The 20,154-nt window shown below is 32.1% G+C and overlaps 2 protein-coding genes across 11 annotated transcripts; both read right to left on the reverse strand.

Annotated features, from left to right (window-relative positions):
• Positions 1-773: 773 nt before the first annotated feature.
• On the reverse strand, positions 774-5,995 carry LOC146903198 (tRNA-thr(GGU) m(6)t(6)A37 methyltransferase). The gene is made up of 9 exons (XM_085732739.1): positions 5,882-5,995; positions 5,690-5,811; positions 5,496-5,596; positions 4,927-5,122; positions 4,716-4,808; positions 3,585-3,644; positions 3,341-3,415; positions 2,881-2,961; positions 774-1,241 (listed from the first exon to the last, which is right to left on the reverse strand). Exons 1-9 carry the CDS (start codon positions 5,967-5,969, stop codon positions 864-866), a joined length of 1,194 nt encoding a protein of 397 aa, XP_085588865.1. The 5' UTR covers positions 5,970-5,995; the 3' UTR covers positions 774-863.
• An 8,531-nt stretch (positions 5,996-14,526) lies between these two features.
• On the reverse strand, positions 14,527-19,857 carry LOC146903199 (uncharacterized). Of its 10 annotated transcripts, none has more exons than XR_015022456.1 (9): positions 19,809-19,857; positions 19,477-19,578; positions 19,340-19,382; positions 19,212-19,256; positions 18,599-18,891; positions 17,198-17,282; positions 15,317-15,406; positions 15,015-15,126; positions 14,527-14,908 (listed from the first exon to the last, which is right to left on the reverse strand). XR_015022456.1 is itself a non-coding variant. In XM_085734885.1 (7 exons), exons 1-3 carry the CDS (start codon positions 19,541-19,543, stop codon positions 17,229-17,231), a joined length of 303 nt encoding a protein of 100 aa, XP_085591011.1. In that variant the 5' UTR covers positions 19,544-19,846; the 3' UTR covers positions 14,527-14,908; positions 15,015-15,126; positions 15,317-15,406; positions 15,512-15,578; positions 17,198-17,228. The 10 variants fall into 10 exon arrangements, 3 of the variants coding, with proteins under 3 accessions (XP_085591011.1, XP_085591012.1, XP_085591009.1); XR_015022458.1 differs by having other exon boundaries at positions 19,805-19,857; XR_015022457.1 differs by having other exon boundaries at positions 19,340-19,578; positions 19,805-19,857.
• Between the last annotated feature and the right edge of the window lie 297 nt (positions 19,858-20,154).

Genomic DNA, 20,154 nt, shown 5'->3' on the forward strand with positions numbered 1-20,154 from the left:
TGTAAAAATCCAAGTTTAAAATCTAGACCGTTCGATCTGAAATCAATGACTGAGGTCCATTACAGTGTAAAACTGATTGAAATTTCCAACGCAAGAAATTCATGTCCATGATTAGGGGTAGGTTACATGTATTTATTTTTTTCACATGAAATCAAGAAAATTAATCACTAAATTAGTCTCTAACTTCGCAAAATGTTCTCTCAAAAAATTTTTTTGTAGAACATCATCAAAAAGGTCTATGGCATTATGAATATTTCAAAAATGTCCCGCAACTCTATTAAATTATCAATGCTTTTTTTTCCATTGGACTAAAATCCTTCAATGAGAGAACTCAAAAAATACATAAGAGAGTTTTGCAGGATTTAAAATAAACATCTTAATTCACAAATAAATATCTAAAATTCCTTTTCTCCATTGTATTCACAAAAGTCGAAACAAATGGAATAGTACTCATGAGCATTTTACTCTACCCTTTTCAAAAACACTCCCAGATTAGGTGAGGGATCCTCCTCCCTTTCTCATCCTCCCCTCTCCTCCAAAACTCTCCACTCTTATCCTCATAAGTAACTTCCAAACAAAACTTTTAGGATGGTGTTTGGTATTCCTTCACAAATTTTTTAAATTAAAAAAATTGAAATTTCTGCAATTAAAATGAAAACACATTAACTAAATGAAAGCATAACAAACCAACACCATCTAAACATACGCTTCTCCTGATTTTTTTATAAAAGAGGGGCACAAATTATCAAAAAAGAAAATCAAATTCAACAAGGTTTAAAATGTAATTAAGTAATTTTGGTAAAAAAAAAATGTTATCAGGTAATTGTCAAAATAAATAAAGTAATCAGGTACAACAATAGAAATCACTGCAGCTTGTCTTTCCATGTCAAGTAATTGTAGGAATCAAGCTTATTGTCCAAGACAGCAGAGGTTGATACCTTTTCTACAATGACATTACCATCACGATCAATTCTATATGAGACATCAAGTCCCTCCAAAATGAGGTGATAAACTACTTCCATAGAATTTAGAGAATATGGTTCTCTTTCGTGAACAATAGCTGTTTCACCTAGGTGTTCATCATCTACATCAGAAGTATCACACAAAAGTTGATCCTTTTTTTTCTTCCGGAGAGCATCATGAGGCCTATTCCGCTGACTCAATGATCGAATATCCCATGATAGAACCTGCATTACTAAGCTTTGGAATTCACCCGGTGATGCATAGAGTGACTTCTTTTCCTAAAACAGTAAGGGATAATCATTACTCAAATGATTTGTATAAGAGGAACAAGAAGATTGAGAATTGTTTGTAGCTATAGGAAAAGAAAACTAACCAGATGTTCGATAACATACACTCATTTTAAAACATGACACAACAATTGAAGTATTTTTACAACAGGTGGGGCTGGCCAAATAGACTGAGTGATAGTTGCATGTACTATTGAGAACTAAATCTTCGGAGTTCTTAGTCATATTTATTAGTTTTACTGAGCATATTTTAGTCATTCTCTACCTTTATTTAATGGGCTTTCCAGCATCGGAGCAACTCTTCTAACTAGGAATTATATTAGTGATTTAGTATTCTTCGCATTCCTTACTCAAAAACTATTATTGGACTAGAAAATATCACAAGATTTATTCAATACTATTAAGAATATTTAAAGAGTTCTGGAGCTAAAACAATAGTTTCAAATACAGTACGCTGCCGACTGAAATATAAGCAAGTGAAATCAGCACCAAATGATTAAGGTTTAACAAAAAGCAATTAAACCTATGAAATATGTACACTGGAAGGAGGTTATAGCCATTAAGAGTTCAATTACACAGTAAAGCCCAATGGGGTGCATGCATATCTTCTGGTTTACTAACCAAAGTTTCAAACAAATAATTAATCAAAACATGATTGATTTTTAGTTCCTATAATTTAGGTTATGTTCATTTCAGTCCCTGATTTTTGAACTTTTAATTGAGACACTTAATTTATCAACCTTTGAAATGTAACCTTCGCAGTTAGCTGTTATCCAAATTTAATAGCTCAAGGCTTGCTTTGCTAATGTTCTAGACAAAATCGCGATCTGACTCGTAAAAACGCAAGAGTCTACGGTCTTGAGTGCCATCTGCGTGCTTGATTGGGTATGGAATCGGAAATTGGTGAGCGCGGCCGGAATCGCCGCGAAAACCCATGGAAAAGGTGGAATCGTGCGTTTCGGCCGTTTCTGACTGTCTTCTTGAAATCCCAGGTTAACGGGTCGGATCCGCGACCCGGCTTCGAAAAACTTCAGAAACCCAAAAAAAAAAACGCGTTTTTTTGTTGCTGTCACATGAAACGATTTGTTTCTTAGCCCATTAAACCAATTTATTATTAGTTAATTGTATTGAAAACCTTCCCAAAAATACTCTTTTTTTTTTTTGACCTGGCACATGAATGAAACGGATCTTTTCTACCTATTATACCAATTAACAAATATTTATTAATAATTATTGATTAATAACTATATTGGAAACCTTCCCAATACACCACTAGACAATAATTCGTGAAACCTTCCCAAAATATTTTTCTAATGGTAAGAAATTTATGTGGTTTTTTTTTTTTTTTTGACAAATATGTGTGGTTTTTTTACTAACTTATATCTATATGCAATACTATAAATTTTGTAGGATCTTCCGATCCGTGTTACGATCCCCCGATTCACGATACTGTTATCCTGCCCCGATCTTGTCTAGGATCTCGATTTTGTCTACCTTGGTTCTTAATGCATCAATGAAAAAAAGACCCTTTTGGGGGTCAGGAGAAAGATGGATATGATGCAGAAACTCAATATTTCAAGCAAGACATTAACAACTTACTGCCGTTATTTGTTCAAAAAAAAAAACTTACTGCCGTTATCCAGCAACTTTCAAGTGATGAAGTGAATTCCTCCGAAAAGCTGACAGAAGCTACTGAAAGTAAGTTATCCTCCTGAAGAAATGAAAGAATTTTTCTTGGAATGAGATAATCATTTTTTAACCTTCTACAAAGATGAGGAAGAAAATACAATACAATACAACTCATTCATTTCTTTGTAGACTTTTGGTATGGGCCATATATAAAGATTCTAGAGTCAGGAAATCAGAATAATAAAGGTTCTAGGACTAGTAGCAACTAATTATGATTGGTTACTTAATTATATTTCCTTCTTTGCATGTGGGATGATTATATTAGATATTCTGGTAAGAATTGCTTGATGTTAGCAATAATCATTGAAGAATCAAAATGATAAAATCTGTTTTTTTATTTTTTAAAAAAAAAAAAAAGAGCTTGCACATTCAAATATAGCTAAAAGATAATGGAGCATTACCATAAGCCAATTTGGCACTGCAGCTTCTTGGATGCTGTCACAATATGGTAAATAAGGCTTGACATCAAGAACCGGCTGTTGATGAGAATCAGAAAATAAGTATAAGTCCACATAAAGCATCATGCTTTCAGATTCACAGAAAAAACATCCAATTCATAGTTAAAGCAAATAAGCAATAACCAAAAAGGCACATAATTCCAGTACATTTAGCAGAAGTAGCAGAGATTAGAAAATGGAGACTTACAGTTCCATCAACCAGGTCCACACCAGAAAGCAAAATCATATTTCCCTGGACAGCCTCTACCTATAGTACACAGTTAAACCAAACAAAAGTTACATTGTACGGTCCGTCATTTGAATTTTGGTTGATTCTGCGACCAAAAAGTTGAAACTCAGGGATCGGTTGGAGAAGGCAACAGATATAACACGATAAAATATTCACCGATGAAATTCATAGTAGCGGGACACAACTTCTTTTGATTTTTCTTTGTGAGGAGACAATAGTTAGTTAGTTTACAAAACATCGGTTTATATATATTATTTCTAATTTCTAAAGGGTTGTCTCAAAACATCATAATTCTATGTTGGATGTGATTAATGCATGCATTTCACAATAAAAAGTATTTGATAGTTTATCGATAACTGTATAACAATAATTTATACTAACCTGTACTTTGTGTAGGGGGAGAGAGTTTAATTAATGCATATAACTATCATAAACCTTGAAACTAAAATTACTTACTTAAAAAGTACTGGATTGCATCTTTCAGGAAATAAAATGAAACCTATAGTTCGTAAGGGTATGGAATCCTAAATTCTACTTTAGGAATAATTGTCATAGGTCTGCAACAATCCAGCCATGCTAAGAGATAATAGCATAGTACTCTAGAGAGAATAAAAGTATAAAGTGATATTTTCTGAAACATTGAAGGCATGTTTGCCTTTAAACACTTCCAAGGTTCAATTTTCCTTTCATCATGCCACAGATGAAGGTTCTGCATCGAATAGTTGTGACAGAGAGAAGATGGATGGCTAACTAGGGAGAGTGCATTTTAAAAATGTGTAAAATGCATTCTTCGATGCTTAGTATTGTCAATGAAACTGAAAACAGGAACCAATGGAAGTAAGCAGGGCCTAAGTTATTTGTAGTTCGCTGATCTCAATGTTGTCGATCGCGGTTTGCGGAAAATAGCTGCTATTTGACAACACGTTGTACTAAATAGCAGATCGTGGAACAATAGCGGTTTGTTCAAAATACTGGTAGGTCTCTAAAAATAATATGCACTGAAACAGAGTGATACATATCACAAGAACTGTACAAAAAAACTGTCCCTTCTGAGGGATATCAGACCACGAGGCCAACATGTGTCTTTACCTTTGCAACTGTGAGTCCGATGGGGCACGGACGATGTGGAGATCTCGTACCAAACACTCCAATTTTTCCACCTTTAAGTCTAGGGACCCTCACCTATAAATCCACTGATCCGTAAGTAAAAATTACTAGTAAATTGATATTTGAGGCAGAAAGATGATTACTTATATCGATAAAATATCAATTAACACTGGAGTCACACGCACTCACACACCTTTGCTTTGAACCCTGATTGAGATGGATGCTTCCATAGCTTTTCAAGATTGGTATTTAAATGAAATACATATATAATCCAGCAATGAGAATATTCCGCTAAACCCTCAAGCGATGCTGGAGGAACACGGGATGTATTGAAAACCAAACATGCTCTAGCAAGTGGTACAAGTAATGGTTGCCTTGGTGTTCCATTCCTACACTAATATAAAACAATGGTTCATTAATCATGCATAAGACATTGCACAAATAACAATTTCACAGAGCACAGATAAATAATTAATAATCAAAGATGGATATTAATTTGAGTAAGTAGTCATTTTAGTCCTTGAAGGTGTCAAACACTCACTATAATCCTTAAATTAAATGTATTAGGATTACAAAAGTAACTATGGATGTGTCGGTACTTAGAGAGTTAGATTCTCGAATGTGTCTTTAGGTAGTTAGTTTAGTCCTCGAATGTATGTTTTTGTAATTTCAATACTTTCAAGACTACACTACAAGAAAATTGGTCTTACACATTTAATTATAAAAATTGACAAATTAATTAATAATGAATAAACATTGAACCTGGTAGAGAAGCATGAGTGAATGGTGCCAATAGGAATCATAGGATAATAAGTGAGGTTTAGGTTTTCAGATTTAGGTTGAGTTAGTTGTTTTCTCAACAACTGCAAACAAACATTGAAGTTTAAATGATTATAAATAAATTAATTAAGGAAAAGTAAAAACATATCATTAAGATTAAGAAGGAAGACATAGACCTGTTGAGCCCTAATTCGGCCTTGTCTTTCGGAGGCGCAATTATCGGAGCAAGACTTGAGAGATGACTCCAACTCATGAATTTTGGATTTGAGAGCGTTACATTTACGGTTGAATATGTAAGCTGCAATGAAAAAAAAAAAGTTGAAAAATAATGAAGAAGAAGAAGAAGAGAAGTGTGCATAGTTAGTTACCAGAGATGTAGATGGCGGCGGAGAGTGTTGTTAATGTAATGGTCGTCACTGCCAACCATCTTGCTTCTGAAATCATGTTACTGCGCATCGATCTATCGCCTTCGGAGGGTCACTGCCAACCCGGTAGCTATTTTTATTTTTATTTTCAAATGAGAATGTCTTTGGATGGTTTCTTAAAAAATTACAATTGAATAGTTTAAAATACTTAAGTGGTATGAAAAATATTTAAATGATTAATTTGTTATAATTAATTAAACAAGTCGGTAAGTGGTACGAAAAATACTTAAAAGAACAACTTTTTATAATTAAATAACTTAAAGACTTCTGATATAATTTATTAAAAAAATTAAATAATTTAAAAGACCTACTCCCTCCGGTCACATTTATAAGCAAAAAAACAACTTTTTCGGTACATTGAATACTTCATGTATCTGACCTATAAATGTGACCGGATACATTAGTCATTCAATGTATCTAAAAATTTGTTTTTTGCTTATAAATGTGACCGGAGGGAGTAAGTGGTATGGAAAATACTTAAACGATTAATTTATTACAGTTAAATAGTTTAAAGAATGTAAGTGGTACGAAAAGCACTTAAAAGACCAACTGTTATAATTATATAACTTAAAGGATCTCTCATATAATTTAGTGAGAAAATAATAATAATATTCCTAATAAAGACTTGGATGATCATAGCTAAACAATGGCGAATGACACGACAAAAATTGAAATTTTTGTATTTCATTAAATCACAACACAATTTTTTATGGTTAATTAATTAAATGGTCCCTATAAAATTCACAATTTATTTTTTAGTTCTTACAAAATAAAACTACACCTTTTAGTCCATGTGACATTTTTATTTAGCATTTTAAGGACCAAAAATGTTGACGGCTAATTTTTACAGAGACTTAAAATACCAATGGAAAATTTTATAGGGACTAAAAATGGAGACAAAATTTTTTACAGGACTAAAAAGTTCGATTTTATTTTGTAGGAACTAAAAGTAAAATTTTGAATATTTATATGGATCATTTACTTAATTAACCATTTTTTTAGATACAAGTTGTCCAAAATATAAAAATAGTTTTTTGTCCAACAAACACAAATAATTCTTTAATACAATAAAAGTTTATCATGTGTTGTTCTACTTTATAATGTGTTATGTTCGGTACTTAATTCTAACATATCAAACACACTTTTAGATGCACTACTATTTTATTTTTTAAAGATGAAAAAAAAAAAAATTGTAAGTGTGTCTGAATATTTTGTTCAAATCATTGTGATCATATAAGAATATCTCTTTCTACTTCTGTCCTCATCCATTAAATTTTAGGTCTAAATTTTAATGTTAAAATAATAAAAATAAGAATTTCTCTATTTTTTTTAGGTGGAAACCCCAAACAAAAAAAGTAAAAGTAAAAATCTCTAGGAAATACACACCTCTCAAGTCTGCCAAAAAAGCATTGGAGGCGTATGCAGGAATAACATAAAAAATCATAAGATTACTGGACAAACTAATTAAACCAAACTTAGGCGTCATCAACTTGATCGGCTTTCCTATGAACATGCTTCACACCGTAAAAAGGTAATCTTTGAAGTGCCTCAAGAATTTGAGTTGTGTTATTTGAACAATCATTTTTATGATAACTTTTGGTACAACTATAAATTTACAAAGAAAATGAGGTATTGACACAAAAACCAAAGTATTAAAGAGGGAAAGTAAAAACATAATGTGAGTATGAGAGAGAAAGTTGTCACAATAATTATCAAAAAATGGTTGTACAAATATCATTTCTCCAAAAATTTTCAAACTCAGTGCAACAAGGGTGTCCAACATAACAAGGCTCCATCTCGGGTACATGACATTCATGGGTCATGTACCATACATGAGCACTTTTTTGTTTTTTGTTTTTTTGCTGCAAAACCAATTATAGCCATTGGATTAGTTTGGAAGGTAATGGATGGTTGAGATTTCAAGGTCTCTTGTCCTACTAAAATGTATGTAATTAAACTTGATATTAAATGTAGTAAAGGGTGTTTTGGAAATTCTCTTGAAAATCTAGAAATGTTTCTTAGGACCCTTTTTTTTTTGCCCCGTTTAATTTTTGTAATTTATTTTCTTCGTTTATTTTAGTTTTAATAATAATTTTTTAAAATGTAATTGAACTTAGAATTAAATGTCATAAATGGTGTTTTGGAAATTCTCTTGAAAATCTAAAAACGTTTTTCAGGACCGTTTTTTTTACCAGTTTAATTTTTGGAATTTTTTTTGTTCGTTTATTTTAGTTTTAATACTCATTTTTTAAAATGCAATTGAACTTGGAATTAAATGTCGTAAATGGTGTTTTGGGAATTCTCTTGAAAATTTAGAAATGTTTTCGAGGAACTTTTTTTTTGCCCAGTTTAATTTTTGGAAGTTTTATGTTCGTTACCATGTATAAAACATTAAACCACTGTCAAAAAATTTCTTTTTAGCATAATCATTTGAACTTCATTTTGACTCTTATTAACTCGTATAATACGTTAATATATTTTTTTTAAAAAAAAATTATAAGATGTTATATTGACATGAATAAAAATTTGTATTATACTAACTTTATGAAATTGATAATAATGGATTTTTTGCGTTTGACTACAAAACTAGTCAAAGATCTATGCTTTCGCACGAGTCATCTAACATTGCGATAGTTATATAAAAAAAATTAGATTGTTAACATTGTAGAATGTTTATAGATATTAAATGAAAATTATAAGTACTAATGTAATGTTTATATTAAATATTTTTCTCTTATATATGCAAAATTTTCTTAAATAGTTGAGTCACACCAATTATGGATTTTATTTGCTTATATATGCGAAAACAAATTTTTATGTCGATATATGAGTAAGTTGTTTATTGGAATATAAACAAAGTAGGAACTGAAGTTTTGGAAATCAGAATCTTTGGTATAAGTCAAGCTGACAAACTATCTCATTAGAAAAGTTAGCCAACATGGAATGACATTACTCCGACGATCAAAACAGACGCAACCGACTAACGGTATCAAATATAATAAATCTGACCGTTGAATGTGACCTTAATTGAACAAGAACGAAGTATGAACTAGAATTTCAGCAATCGGAATCTTCAGTATAAGTCAATCTCACAAATTATCCCGTTAGAAACCTAGTCAATATGGAATGAAATTCCTTTGACGATCAAAATGGATGCAACTGACTAACAGTATCAACTATAATTAATCTGACTGACGAATATGACCTTAATTGAACAAGAACGAAGTAGAAACTAAAATTTTGGCAATCAGAATCTTCGGTATAAGTCAATCTGAAAAACTATCCCATTAGAAACCTATTCAACATGGAAGGACATTACTCTGACGATCAAAACAGATGCAACCGACTAAGGGTATCAAATATAATTAATCTGACCGTTGAATATGACCTTATTGGAATAAGAACAAAGCAGTAACTGGAATTTCGGCAATCGAAATCTTTGGCATAAGTTAATCTGACAAACTATCTCATTAGAAAGCTAGTCAACTTGGAAACATATTACTTCGACAATCAAAACGGATGCAACGAACTAACGGTATCAAATATAATCAATCCGGCTGTTGAATATGACCATAATTGAACAAGAATGAAGTATGAACTAGAATTTCGGCAATCATAACCTTCGGTATAAATCAATCTCACAAACTATCCCATTAGAAACCTAGTCAACTTGGTAACATATTACTCTGATGATCAAAACGGACGCAACCGACTAACGGTATCAAATATAATCAATCTGGCCATTAAATATGACCTAAGTTGAATAAGAATGAAGTAGGAACTGGAGGTTCATAAATCAGAATCTTCGGTATAAGTAAATCTCACAAACTATACCATATTCAACTAAGTTCATATTCAACGGTCGGATTGATTATATTTGATGTCGTTAGTCAGTTGGATCTGTTTTGATCGTCAGAGTTATTTTCTTTTATGATGACTAGATTTCTAATGGGATAGTTTATCAGATTGACTTATACCAAAGATTTCGATTTCCGAAATTCCAGTTCCTAGTTTGTTCTTATTCGAATAAGGTCATATTCAACGGTCTTATTGATTATATTTGAAACTGTTTGTCGGTTGCGTCCATTTTGATCGTCGGAATAATATCCTTCCAAAAAATGAGATAGTTTATCAGATTGGCTTATACCGAAGATTATGATTGCCGAAATTTTAGTTTCTGCTTCGTTCATGTTCAATTAAGGTCATATTCAACACCCAGTTTGATTATATTTGATATTGTTAATCGGTTGCGTTCGTTTTGATCGTCGGAGGAATGTCCTTCCATATTTACTAGATTTCTAAGGGGATAATTTGTGAGATTGACTTATACTGAAGGTTCTGATTGCTGAAATTCTAGTTCATGCTTTATTCTTGTTCAATTAAGATCATATTCAACGGTCAGATTTATTATATTTGTTACTGTTAGTCGGTTGCGTCCGTTTTGATCGTCGGAGTAATGTCATTCCATGTTGTCTAGCTTTTCTAATGGGATAGTTTGTCAGCTTGACTTATACCGAAGATTTTGATTTCTTAAACTTCAGTTCCTACTTCGTTTATATTCCAACAAGCAACTTACTCATATATTTGTTGGAACAAAATGTGTTTAACAATGAACCTTTGAAAGTTTTGATGATAACAAGGTATTAAAAATTGTCAATTGGATAAGCTAATATTTGTTCAAGTGTACTGGACCATAGACAAAATTTGACATCTTAAATAGGTTCTGGATGAACAAAAGAGAGTTAAGAAATCAACAAAAAGGAAGCTTAAAGCATCTGAAGAGAAGTGCTCCTGAAGTCAAAAGTGCTCCTCAATACAAAGTGCTCCTGAAGTGATGACGTCATCAGAAGCAAAGTTTATCAGAAGCATCTCATCAGAAGCTGAAGATCACGAGAAGCTGAAGTTCATTAGGAGATGCAAGACTTAAAGCTTCAAGGGATGTTCAATGGATTCTAACTCGTCTAAGCATTGCAGAAGACTGAAAATGTAAAGCAACAGTCATTTTGAATGGATTTGAAGGCATTTGATGCTTATCTTCAAAAATCGTTGACAAAGTACAATTGTACGAAGTGCACAAATCATTAATTGAAAGTGAAGTAAATCGTTGAATGTTTAATATCTATAAACATTCTACAATATTAACAATCTAATTATTTTTTATATAATTATTGCAATGTTAGGTGACCCGTACGAAAGTACGGATCTTTTACTAGTTTTGTAGTCAAACGCAAAAGTTCTTTTACTATCAATTTCATAAAGTTAGTATAATACAAATTTTTATTCATGAAATTTTATAAATTAACATCATATAACCTTTTTTTAAAATATATTAACGTATTATACGAGTTAATAAGAGTCAAAATGAAGTTCAAATGATTATAATAAAAAGAAATTTTTTGACAGCGGTTTCATGTTTTATACATGGTAACAAACAGAAAACTTCCAAAAATTAAACTGGGCAAAAAAAAAGGTTCTTGAAAAAATTTCTAAATTTTCAAGAGAATTCCCAAAACACCATTTACGACATTTAATTCCAAGTTCAATTGCATTTTAAAAAATTAGTATTAAAACTAAAATAAACGAACAAAAAAAATTCCAAAAATTAAACTGGTAAAAAAAATGGTCCTGAAAAACATTTTTAGATTTTCAAGAGAATTTCCAAAACACCATTTACGAAATTTAATTCTAAGTTCAATTGCATTTTAAAAAATTAGTATTAAAACTGAAATAAACGAACAAAAAAAAATTTCAAAAATTAAACTGGGTGAAAAAAAAACGGTCCTGAAAAACATTTATAGATTTTCAAGAGAATTTCCAAAACACCCTTTACTACATTTAATATCAAGTTTAATTACATACATTTTAGTAGGAAAAGAGACTTTGAAATCTCAACCATCCATTGCCTTCCAAACTAATCCAATGGCTTTAATTGATTTTGCAGCAAAAAAAAAAAAACAAAAAAGTGCTCATGTATGGTACATGACCCATGAATGTCATGTACCGGAGACGGCGCCACATAATCACATAACAACCCTTCATAATAAGATTAACATTGCTAACGAATCTGATTCAATCTCGTGACAAAAAAAATAACTATTCCCAAAAATTGCACGTGGCATTAAAGGGTCAGGACAGTGCATATACATGTCTTGGGTGACGTGGTTAGGACTTAGGAGTACGCATCTCCTTAAATTAGTCTACCACAGAGAATGGATATGATGTTGCGTACCTCTAAAAAAATTATGTTGTAGTGAAGTGAGTAATGTTACTTTGAATCAACTTCAACGTTGTGTTTTGTTAATCGATAAAGGAGGTGAATATGAGTTCCATTACATGTCTCAGAATGTTCTTATAATTGGGGTGGCGAAGGCGATCGCCCCAAATATAACACACTTACACACCTTTAATTTTTTTATTTCTTTTCAAGTGACAATGATAGGTGAAGAAGACTAACCACCCAAGTTTCAAAAACAAAGAACAATGTTTCAGTTCCTTCGTCATCAAGTTCTCGCAACAGAAGAATGATAATAGTATCGAACAAGGTACCAATGTGTGTGGTTTCATATCACGACTTGAAATGGTCTCACTTTGTAGAGATGGTTGATCAAAAAACGACCACTCTAAATTTTACTTGTCTCACTTGTACACATGGTCGTTTATGAGATTTTGGTGGCATAGGGCAAACCTACAATTTGGATCCTAACTAATAAAGCATATATAAACATCAAACTAAACAATTTTTTTAGCGTCAAATAGACCCTTAAAAAAAATTGGGGCCCAAATTTCGTACTTATTTTTTGAGGTCTAGGGTGGTCGCCCTCTTCGGCCTGCCTCAGATACAGCCCTGCTCGTACATAATTTTTTTATTTGTTACAAGGCTAAACGTTATTTTTCCTTATTTTTGTATTGAACTAGTTACAAACCCGTGCTTCGCACGGGGGTTAGCTACTTTTTTGACAAAATATTATATCGGAATGATAGATTGCAAAATGACAGATAATTATAAACCATTATACAATATTTAGAGTACTCCTGCATTACGGATTATAAAATTAAATCTTCAAAACATCTTATCACAAGTAACAAATGAAAATGTCTGATCCACCACCCTGCATTATGCAGAGTCAAACTAACCTCGTGGGTACCCACTATACGGGTACCCGTGGGTATTGAGGTATCCATGGGTACCCATGGAGTTTTGAATTTATATATTTTTTGGTACAAATAATGACTTTTTTTAATTACCAAAACACCTCAACTTTTAAACATCCATACATAATTCATTTAAAATTTCATAAATCATACATAATCCATAGAAAATTCATGTTTCTTATATAATCTATATGTTTTATGATGTAATTGAAGTGAAAACGGTGAACTTAATAAGATGAATTAAAAAAATTTAAAATAAAAATAGGTTATTATTGAGGATTTTTAGGTTATTAATTAGCAAAGAATTGTGTTTAATATCAATGAATTAAATGCATAAGAATGTTTGGATTGTAGAGTATGGACTTACCCACTCTAGCATAGCACAATTTTGATTCAAGGTTTTTCGAAACTCAAGGGTTGTCATTCCAGTTATAAGCTCTAATAAGAGAATGCCGAATCCAAACACATCAATTTTCTCAGATGATTGGCCAGTCGAGAGGTACTCTGGTGCAATATGTGTTCTGTGCACGGGTTAAATGTTGCGTTTTCGATAGACTTTGTTATATACGAATAATGAGCAAACCAAGAGGAATAGTTGTATTCAAAGGTATAGCGGCTTTTTTACAATCTAGCAAACTAAGGAAAAGAGTATAATAGGATTATTGCACACATATGAAGAACCCTATCAAGAATTGGCTTATAATCACCAGACATGTCCCTGGTTGATCTTTGTGACTCTTGTCAATAAAAAAAATCATGGAGTGTCCTCAAAATTCTTTGGCTGAGTTATTTTTATTAAAAAAAATAAAAGAAAAAATAGCATGAAATTGCCATAAACATTAAGGAATCAAACATTAAATGTGTGTGAGAAAATGACTCAATATCTATGGCAACAAAATTGAATGTCACTTTCAATTTATAATAAAATTTATAATTGTCATAACGAACTGAATAGTGCATTGAGAATATGCAAAACCAATCAAAATCCTAGTGCTTGACCCTCCAAACAATCTAATTTGAATAAATTAGTTCGCACGGGTTGAATATCGCGTTTTTGAAATTTTGTTATATTTTTTAATCTACATTAAGATGAAAACTTGTCAAATACACTTATTAATTAGATTTCAGCTCAAAGGGAAATAGTTGAACATACTTAGCAATCTTTCTACAAAAGTGTTTTTATTGAATTCTATGAACGTTTTTATTCTTGTGTTTATGATTAAAAGTGGTTAATTCTTTCCTTTTGGAACAATGTTGATGCCATTGAGGTCGACTGTTTCATTCAATGAAGAAATGAGCTCATAGAAACCCTTTAAACCTGTGAAGCTAGATCTTGCTCATAGCAAGAGGTTGTTTCATTCAATGTTTCATTCATAACAGTTGAGCAAGAAAAACAATAACAGCAACTTAAGCAAATAGAAGTAAACAACATCAAGTAACATCAAGGACAATACATGTCTTAATTCAGAAACATTGTTCACAGATGAAATAGTTAATGGACAACAGATGTGGAAAACATAGCCCAGGCACAACACACATAGAAAACATAAGCAGTTGCCAACATCGTGACCTAATCTTCGACTTTGTAGACCTGAACGTAGTGGCTGAAAGGTCCATCGAAAATTTGTAGTGGATTTTGTCGCCGCATACAAACTCATTTTTAGCACAAAAAGGTTCCCATCCTTGCTGAAGTGTTCCGTAAATGATGTCGTCATCCTTATGGAATCTGACCTCACATGCTTTTCTCGGATTGTTGAGTTTTCCACACAGAATCAGGTGATAAAATCATATTCTCAAAGGAAGTCCTTGAAATCTTGGCTAACAACCACAATATGGTAGACAATATACATATATTTGGTTAAAAGAAGTATTCAAATGATAAAATAAAAGTTTTGAGAATATTTAATAGTTTGAAGATGTGTACCATAAATCAAAGAAGCATTTCACTCGTTTTTATATTCACTTGGGAAAGATATTGATCCAACAATGTCACTGTCAGATAGTCTTTAAGGCTTCAAATCATATTTGAAGTGTACCTGTAAAATCCAAGAAATAAGCAGAGAAAAAGACTAATGATGTTGGATCTACAAAAGAAAATTATCAGCAAAAAAATGGATAAAGAGATCTTTTCACATCTTAAAGAGGGAAAAATACAGAACAATATATAAGGAAAGGACAAGGACAAAAGACAATACATATTAAGGATGAGGGAAATTAGTTATGTACCTTAATTAGTCAGTTGACCAATACACCCCGCATATGAGGAATAATCTCTGTCTGAATTGACATGTAATTTGATAGAGCTTGACTATGTGCCTGTGATCGGAAGTAATTTTTAAAAAACAAATATCAGTTAGAGAGCAAGGAAAAAATATAATATAAATTTGCATGTGGAAAACTAAAAGCTCGTGGTAGCATTACGATTATGCCAAAGAGGATGCGCCAAAATCATCGAAACCATGGCACAAGTAAGATTGCATCACAATTTCTGATAAGATAAAAAGGAAAAAAAAAATTGAAGGAAGATAAATAAGCATCTAGTATCTAGTAATAACATATGAGATCAGAAGAGACACCAAACTAAAATGTGATTTATTCATGTTCACAATTTTGGGACCCTGATATAGGATTGTTGGATAAAAACGTAGACATTGACTATATTGACTGTAAGATATGATTGTCATGTATTGTGCATATTAATTATGATAATTCCTGCTAGATAGGGATGACTTCTCGGACCCCTTCCCGGACCCTGCATATACGGGAGCTCTAGGGCACTGGGTTGCCGTTATATATCATATCATTATCATATAGACATGGAATAAAGGGGTTTCTATTACTCTAAATGGCAAATAGATTCTATAATGTAGAATAACGTAAAAATAAGTTACTCTAATTTTTATTCCCAATTATGGCTCAAAAGAATCATTATTTTCAGTGGTGTTCTCTAAAAATCAATAGTTGAGGCATAAGATCATAATTATTTCTATTCTATTGTTTTGAATATTTTTCACCGTAACTTGTTGCATATAGGACTTACCACAATGTAATACTATTATAACTCAAAATCATATTTACTTACTTTAAGAGCTAATTTCACTTTGACTGCAGACACAATTGTAAACACTAACCTTCTGACATTTATGTTGGTACACTTAATCATCTACTTTTTACTATATGAATGAATGAAAGAAAATCTAACATAATATCACAGATGTTTGAATCCAATTGAAAGAAAGTTAAGGAAATTAGAGCTGATACAATCCAGTTAACATCATAATCCTGATATCTATGTCTCTCCGAATATAGCATGAAAGCAATGAGACTACAGAAATTACTTATGATGGAGTTCTATATTTCCAACTGGACTGAGAAAACAAAATGCACAGTTGTTTTTATCCGTGACTAAAATGGATCGACGGCGTATTTTTCGTGATGTAAGCATATTGACTACAAATACAAAAACAGAAGAAATGAATAATAAATCTCAAAATGAGTTGCTGCAACATATCAGCTTCATCAAATAATGACTTCACTCATTCAGTTTTTCTTGAAGGAAAAAGAACCAAATCCACAGAAACAAATCTTAACATTTGATTAACAATACTAATTACTTGGTTAATAAGTCCAAAAATTAATTCTGAAATCAGGTTGTGTTTCACTTCAAAAATCAATTTTTCACTCTAATGATTTCTGAGCTTACTATAGTATATATACATGATGAACTCAAAATTATTTTTTATTGTAACAATGATTCCCAAAAAAAGATATGATTTTCAAAATAAGAATGTTAATGTTAAGATCCTCTCAAATTTAAAAATCAAAGTGAGATCAAATATGGAAATTAGCACTTTAACATCCTCAACTTGCAAAAGAAATACACAATCTCTCTGCCACCAAACTTTATTAGAGCATGAGGAGAAATATCCAACATAAAATTAGGCTGGAAAAAAGCGAATGTCAGGTTCTTATCAAACCTTAAACAAATGCATTTCATATGCGTGTTATCAAAGCAAACATGTAATTTATTATTTTTTAGATACAATCCCTTCACTATTTTTTGTATTTGTTGCTCTAATGTAAAGAACGTTAAAAAGTGACTCTAACCTCTCAAGAACCATGGTTGCGATGTTTTCCTTCACCAATGGACCACCAAGACATAGTCTTGTTTCAAATGTATAGTCCACGGTTCCTGCACAAGGAAAAACAAATACAAAATTTAAACAAAACATGACAGTCCAAGAGACATAATCAAAGCTTAAAAGAAAATTAATCTTGTAGGTTTTAGTGTAAAAAAGGTTATTCATTATTCTCAGTAATGCATACTTGCCAAGCTTTCAACATACTTTTTTTATTCTAAATTTGTGGTTTTATTTCATGCAAAGAATAAATCATATGGAAGAGAAATGTAAGAGTGTAAAAAAACAGAAAATAGTTCAATCATGGTTTTCGCAAGTTTCGTCATTACTATTATCTCAGTTCCATTATTTAACTCTTTCGCAATGTGGAACAACACCTGTGGCTGCGATCATAATTCAAAACCATAACGGATCCCTAAACATGATTCAGCTTACCTTAATCTCAACCTCAAATGCCTTCTGCTGTCTTTCATGTTCCATTATGAGTTTATCTAATTCTATGTCTAGCCTTCTTGATAAGCTTTTTTAATTAAATACCTCCTTTAATTTTATCATGTTTTCCACCTTCATAGCCTTCAAGATGCACAAATATTGAACATAAGTAATGGTTAGTGGTTACAGGACACTATTTCATTTCTCATTCTATGTAATATCCTCATAAAATGAATTAGCAACAACATGGATTTAAATTTGAAATACAGAACAAAAGGTGAAGCTGACCAATGAAAAGAGCATTAGACATTTTGGTGGCTATAATAATCTCAAAAGTGGAGGGAGGAAAAAGTGGTCTACTTGAATTTTGAACCCACCCTCTGTCCAAACATTATAAGTGGCAGAAGATCAATTAATAATTAGCAATGTATATACAGATCTTCACAGCAGTCAGCAAGGTGTGGCTAATGCTGTTTACATGACCTCAACTCAAACTCACCTTCCATGAAAATATATATAAGCAATTTGAACTTAGGATTGTAAAAGCATTCATTTTTATTTAGGATATGTTTTCAAGACAAAAGGGGTGAATTAATGTTATAGCAGCACCTTGCAGTAAACCTAAGGATCTTCAAATCATGTTACCAAACCAAAATCAGTGAGAAAATGAGACTCAACATTAGAAGATTAAGACCAGTTGGATCAAGAGCAGAAAAAATTGATGACAGGTCCTACAATACAGAGTTGCACGGAGGCACATAAGCAATATCCAATAACAGGACAATTGGTGAAAAATAACTCATGTGTATTTGAGAAGTGAGAATTTGATACCATTGGTTTAAATTTGGGATAGGTTTGAAGGTAAGAAAAAGGCTTTGTTGGTTCAATTGAAAACAAAAACGGGGAAATAAATCATGTTTTCTTTGTGTGAAATTACCTGAAAATCGTCTCTTGTTCATCCTTGCAATCATATTGGTCGGAGAATTGGTTGTCCAAGTACCATCTCACCAAAAATACAGTCCACAGACCACTCACAAGGGGCTGCCACCTGATCTGATGCGATTCAGCGATAACAAATGCTGCAGGAACAACAGCTGAACTGTCATCAGCAGCAGACTATTGCTGCAGACCGTGTGGTGCAGGCTACACATCCGTTCACAAACCATTAGCAAACTCCCACAAGCTCCATAATAACATAACCATGTGTTTTGCCCGCACAGTAGAGAGGTTCTGCAGAAGTGAAAAAATAGCCTTAGAGGATTTTTTTAAGAATTAAAATTATTTGTTATAAGTAAAAGGAAGTAAATTCACGCCACTAATAAAAAATGTTGCCAAGTTAGTGACGAAAAGATATCTCTCTATTTTTTCTGTCAAGAAAATATTTATGCTTTATTAACATTTTAATATATACATTTTTATAAGAAAAACATAATATTAAAAGAGAGGAACAAATAAAATGAAAAGAAAAAAAAGATACAATTTTGCAATTGAGCTCACAAACACAAACACACAAAGGGAATATATTTAATTTAAAACATCAAAGAAGCTACCTGCAGCTTAGCCTTAATGTCCAGCACCATAAGCCCCCTTTCAGCCTGAAACCACAAAGTTAATAATGTAAGGGGCCATTTGCATCAATTGACGCACAAGTAGCACTATCCTGGAAATGTTAACTTACAGCTCTCTCGAGTGGAATAAGATTGTCTGCTAAAGGATCCTTGCTGGTCAACACAGGGAAAAACGGTAAAATAGAGATAGAAACTACAAATAAATTCCAATCTGATAGGTAAAAAAGGATGGGGATATCAGTTAAACCTTGCAGCAGAACCCTTGAGCGTATTAACTTCCACTCCAAGTCGCGAAAAGACAAACCCGTAAACATCTCATAAAAAAGGGCAACTCGGTGCACTAAAGCTTCTGCATACGTAGGGCCCGGGAAGGGGTCCCACCAATAAACATCTCATAAACTCATAAAATCACACAACCAAATCGACCAAATATTTCTTTCAAATTCTGAAACTCAAGTAAATAACTAAAAGTCTTGTTTCATGCTAGAAACTCTTCTATCACAAACCAAAAATTACCAAACAAAGCATAAACAAAGGGTTGGTAAATAACAGAATTACATGACACTTAAAAATACCTACTTCTGCCCCCAACTTCAAAATCGCATACAGACTTCAAATCTGGACCAACTGATGTAGGTTTTCTACATGTCATATAACTATGTACACGTGAGTATATATAGGATCGTTTCCACAGGGAGTTACGTTATATCATAAGCGTTTTCACAATCTTTCACATTAAGGTATCATTTATAAAATGTTTGTTTGTAACACTATATCCAAAGATGACAATAAAGTAAACACGAGAAGAGATCGAACTATTTCGCTTGCGGTATAAGATAACGAGCAAGCATAACAGCAGCAATCTCTCGATCGATTAACAGACTCTAGCTTTATAACCAATATTATTACAATCATTTCTACAACA

This window comes from Medicago sativa, chromosome 8, assembly GCF_051527215.1.
Source record: "Medicago sativa cultivar Bolivia chromosome 8, Bolivia_mono, whole genome shotgun sequence".
Taxonomy (NCBI): domain Eukaryota; kingdom Viridiplantae; phylum Streptophyta; class Magnoliopsida; order Fabales; family Fabaceae; genus Medicago; species Medicago sativa.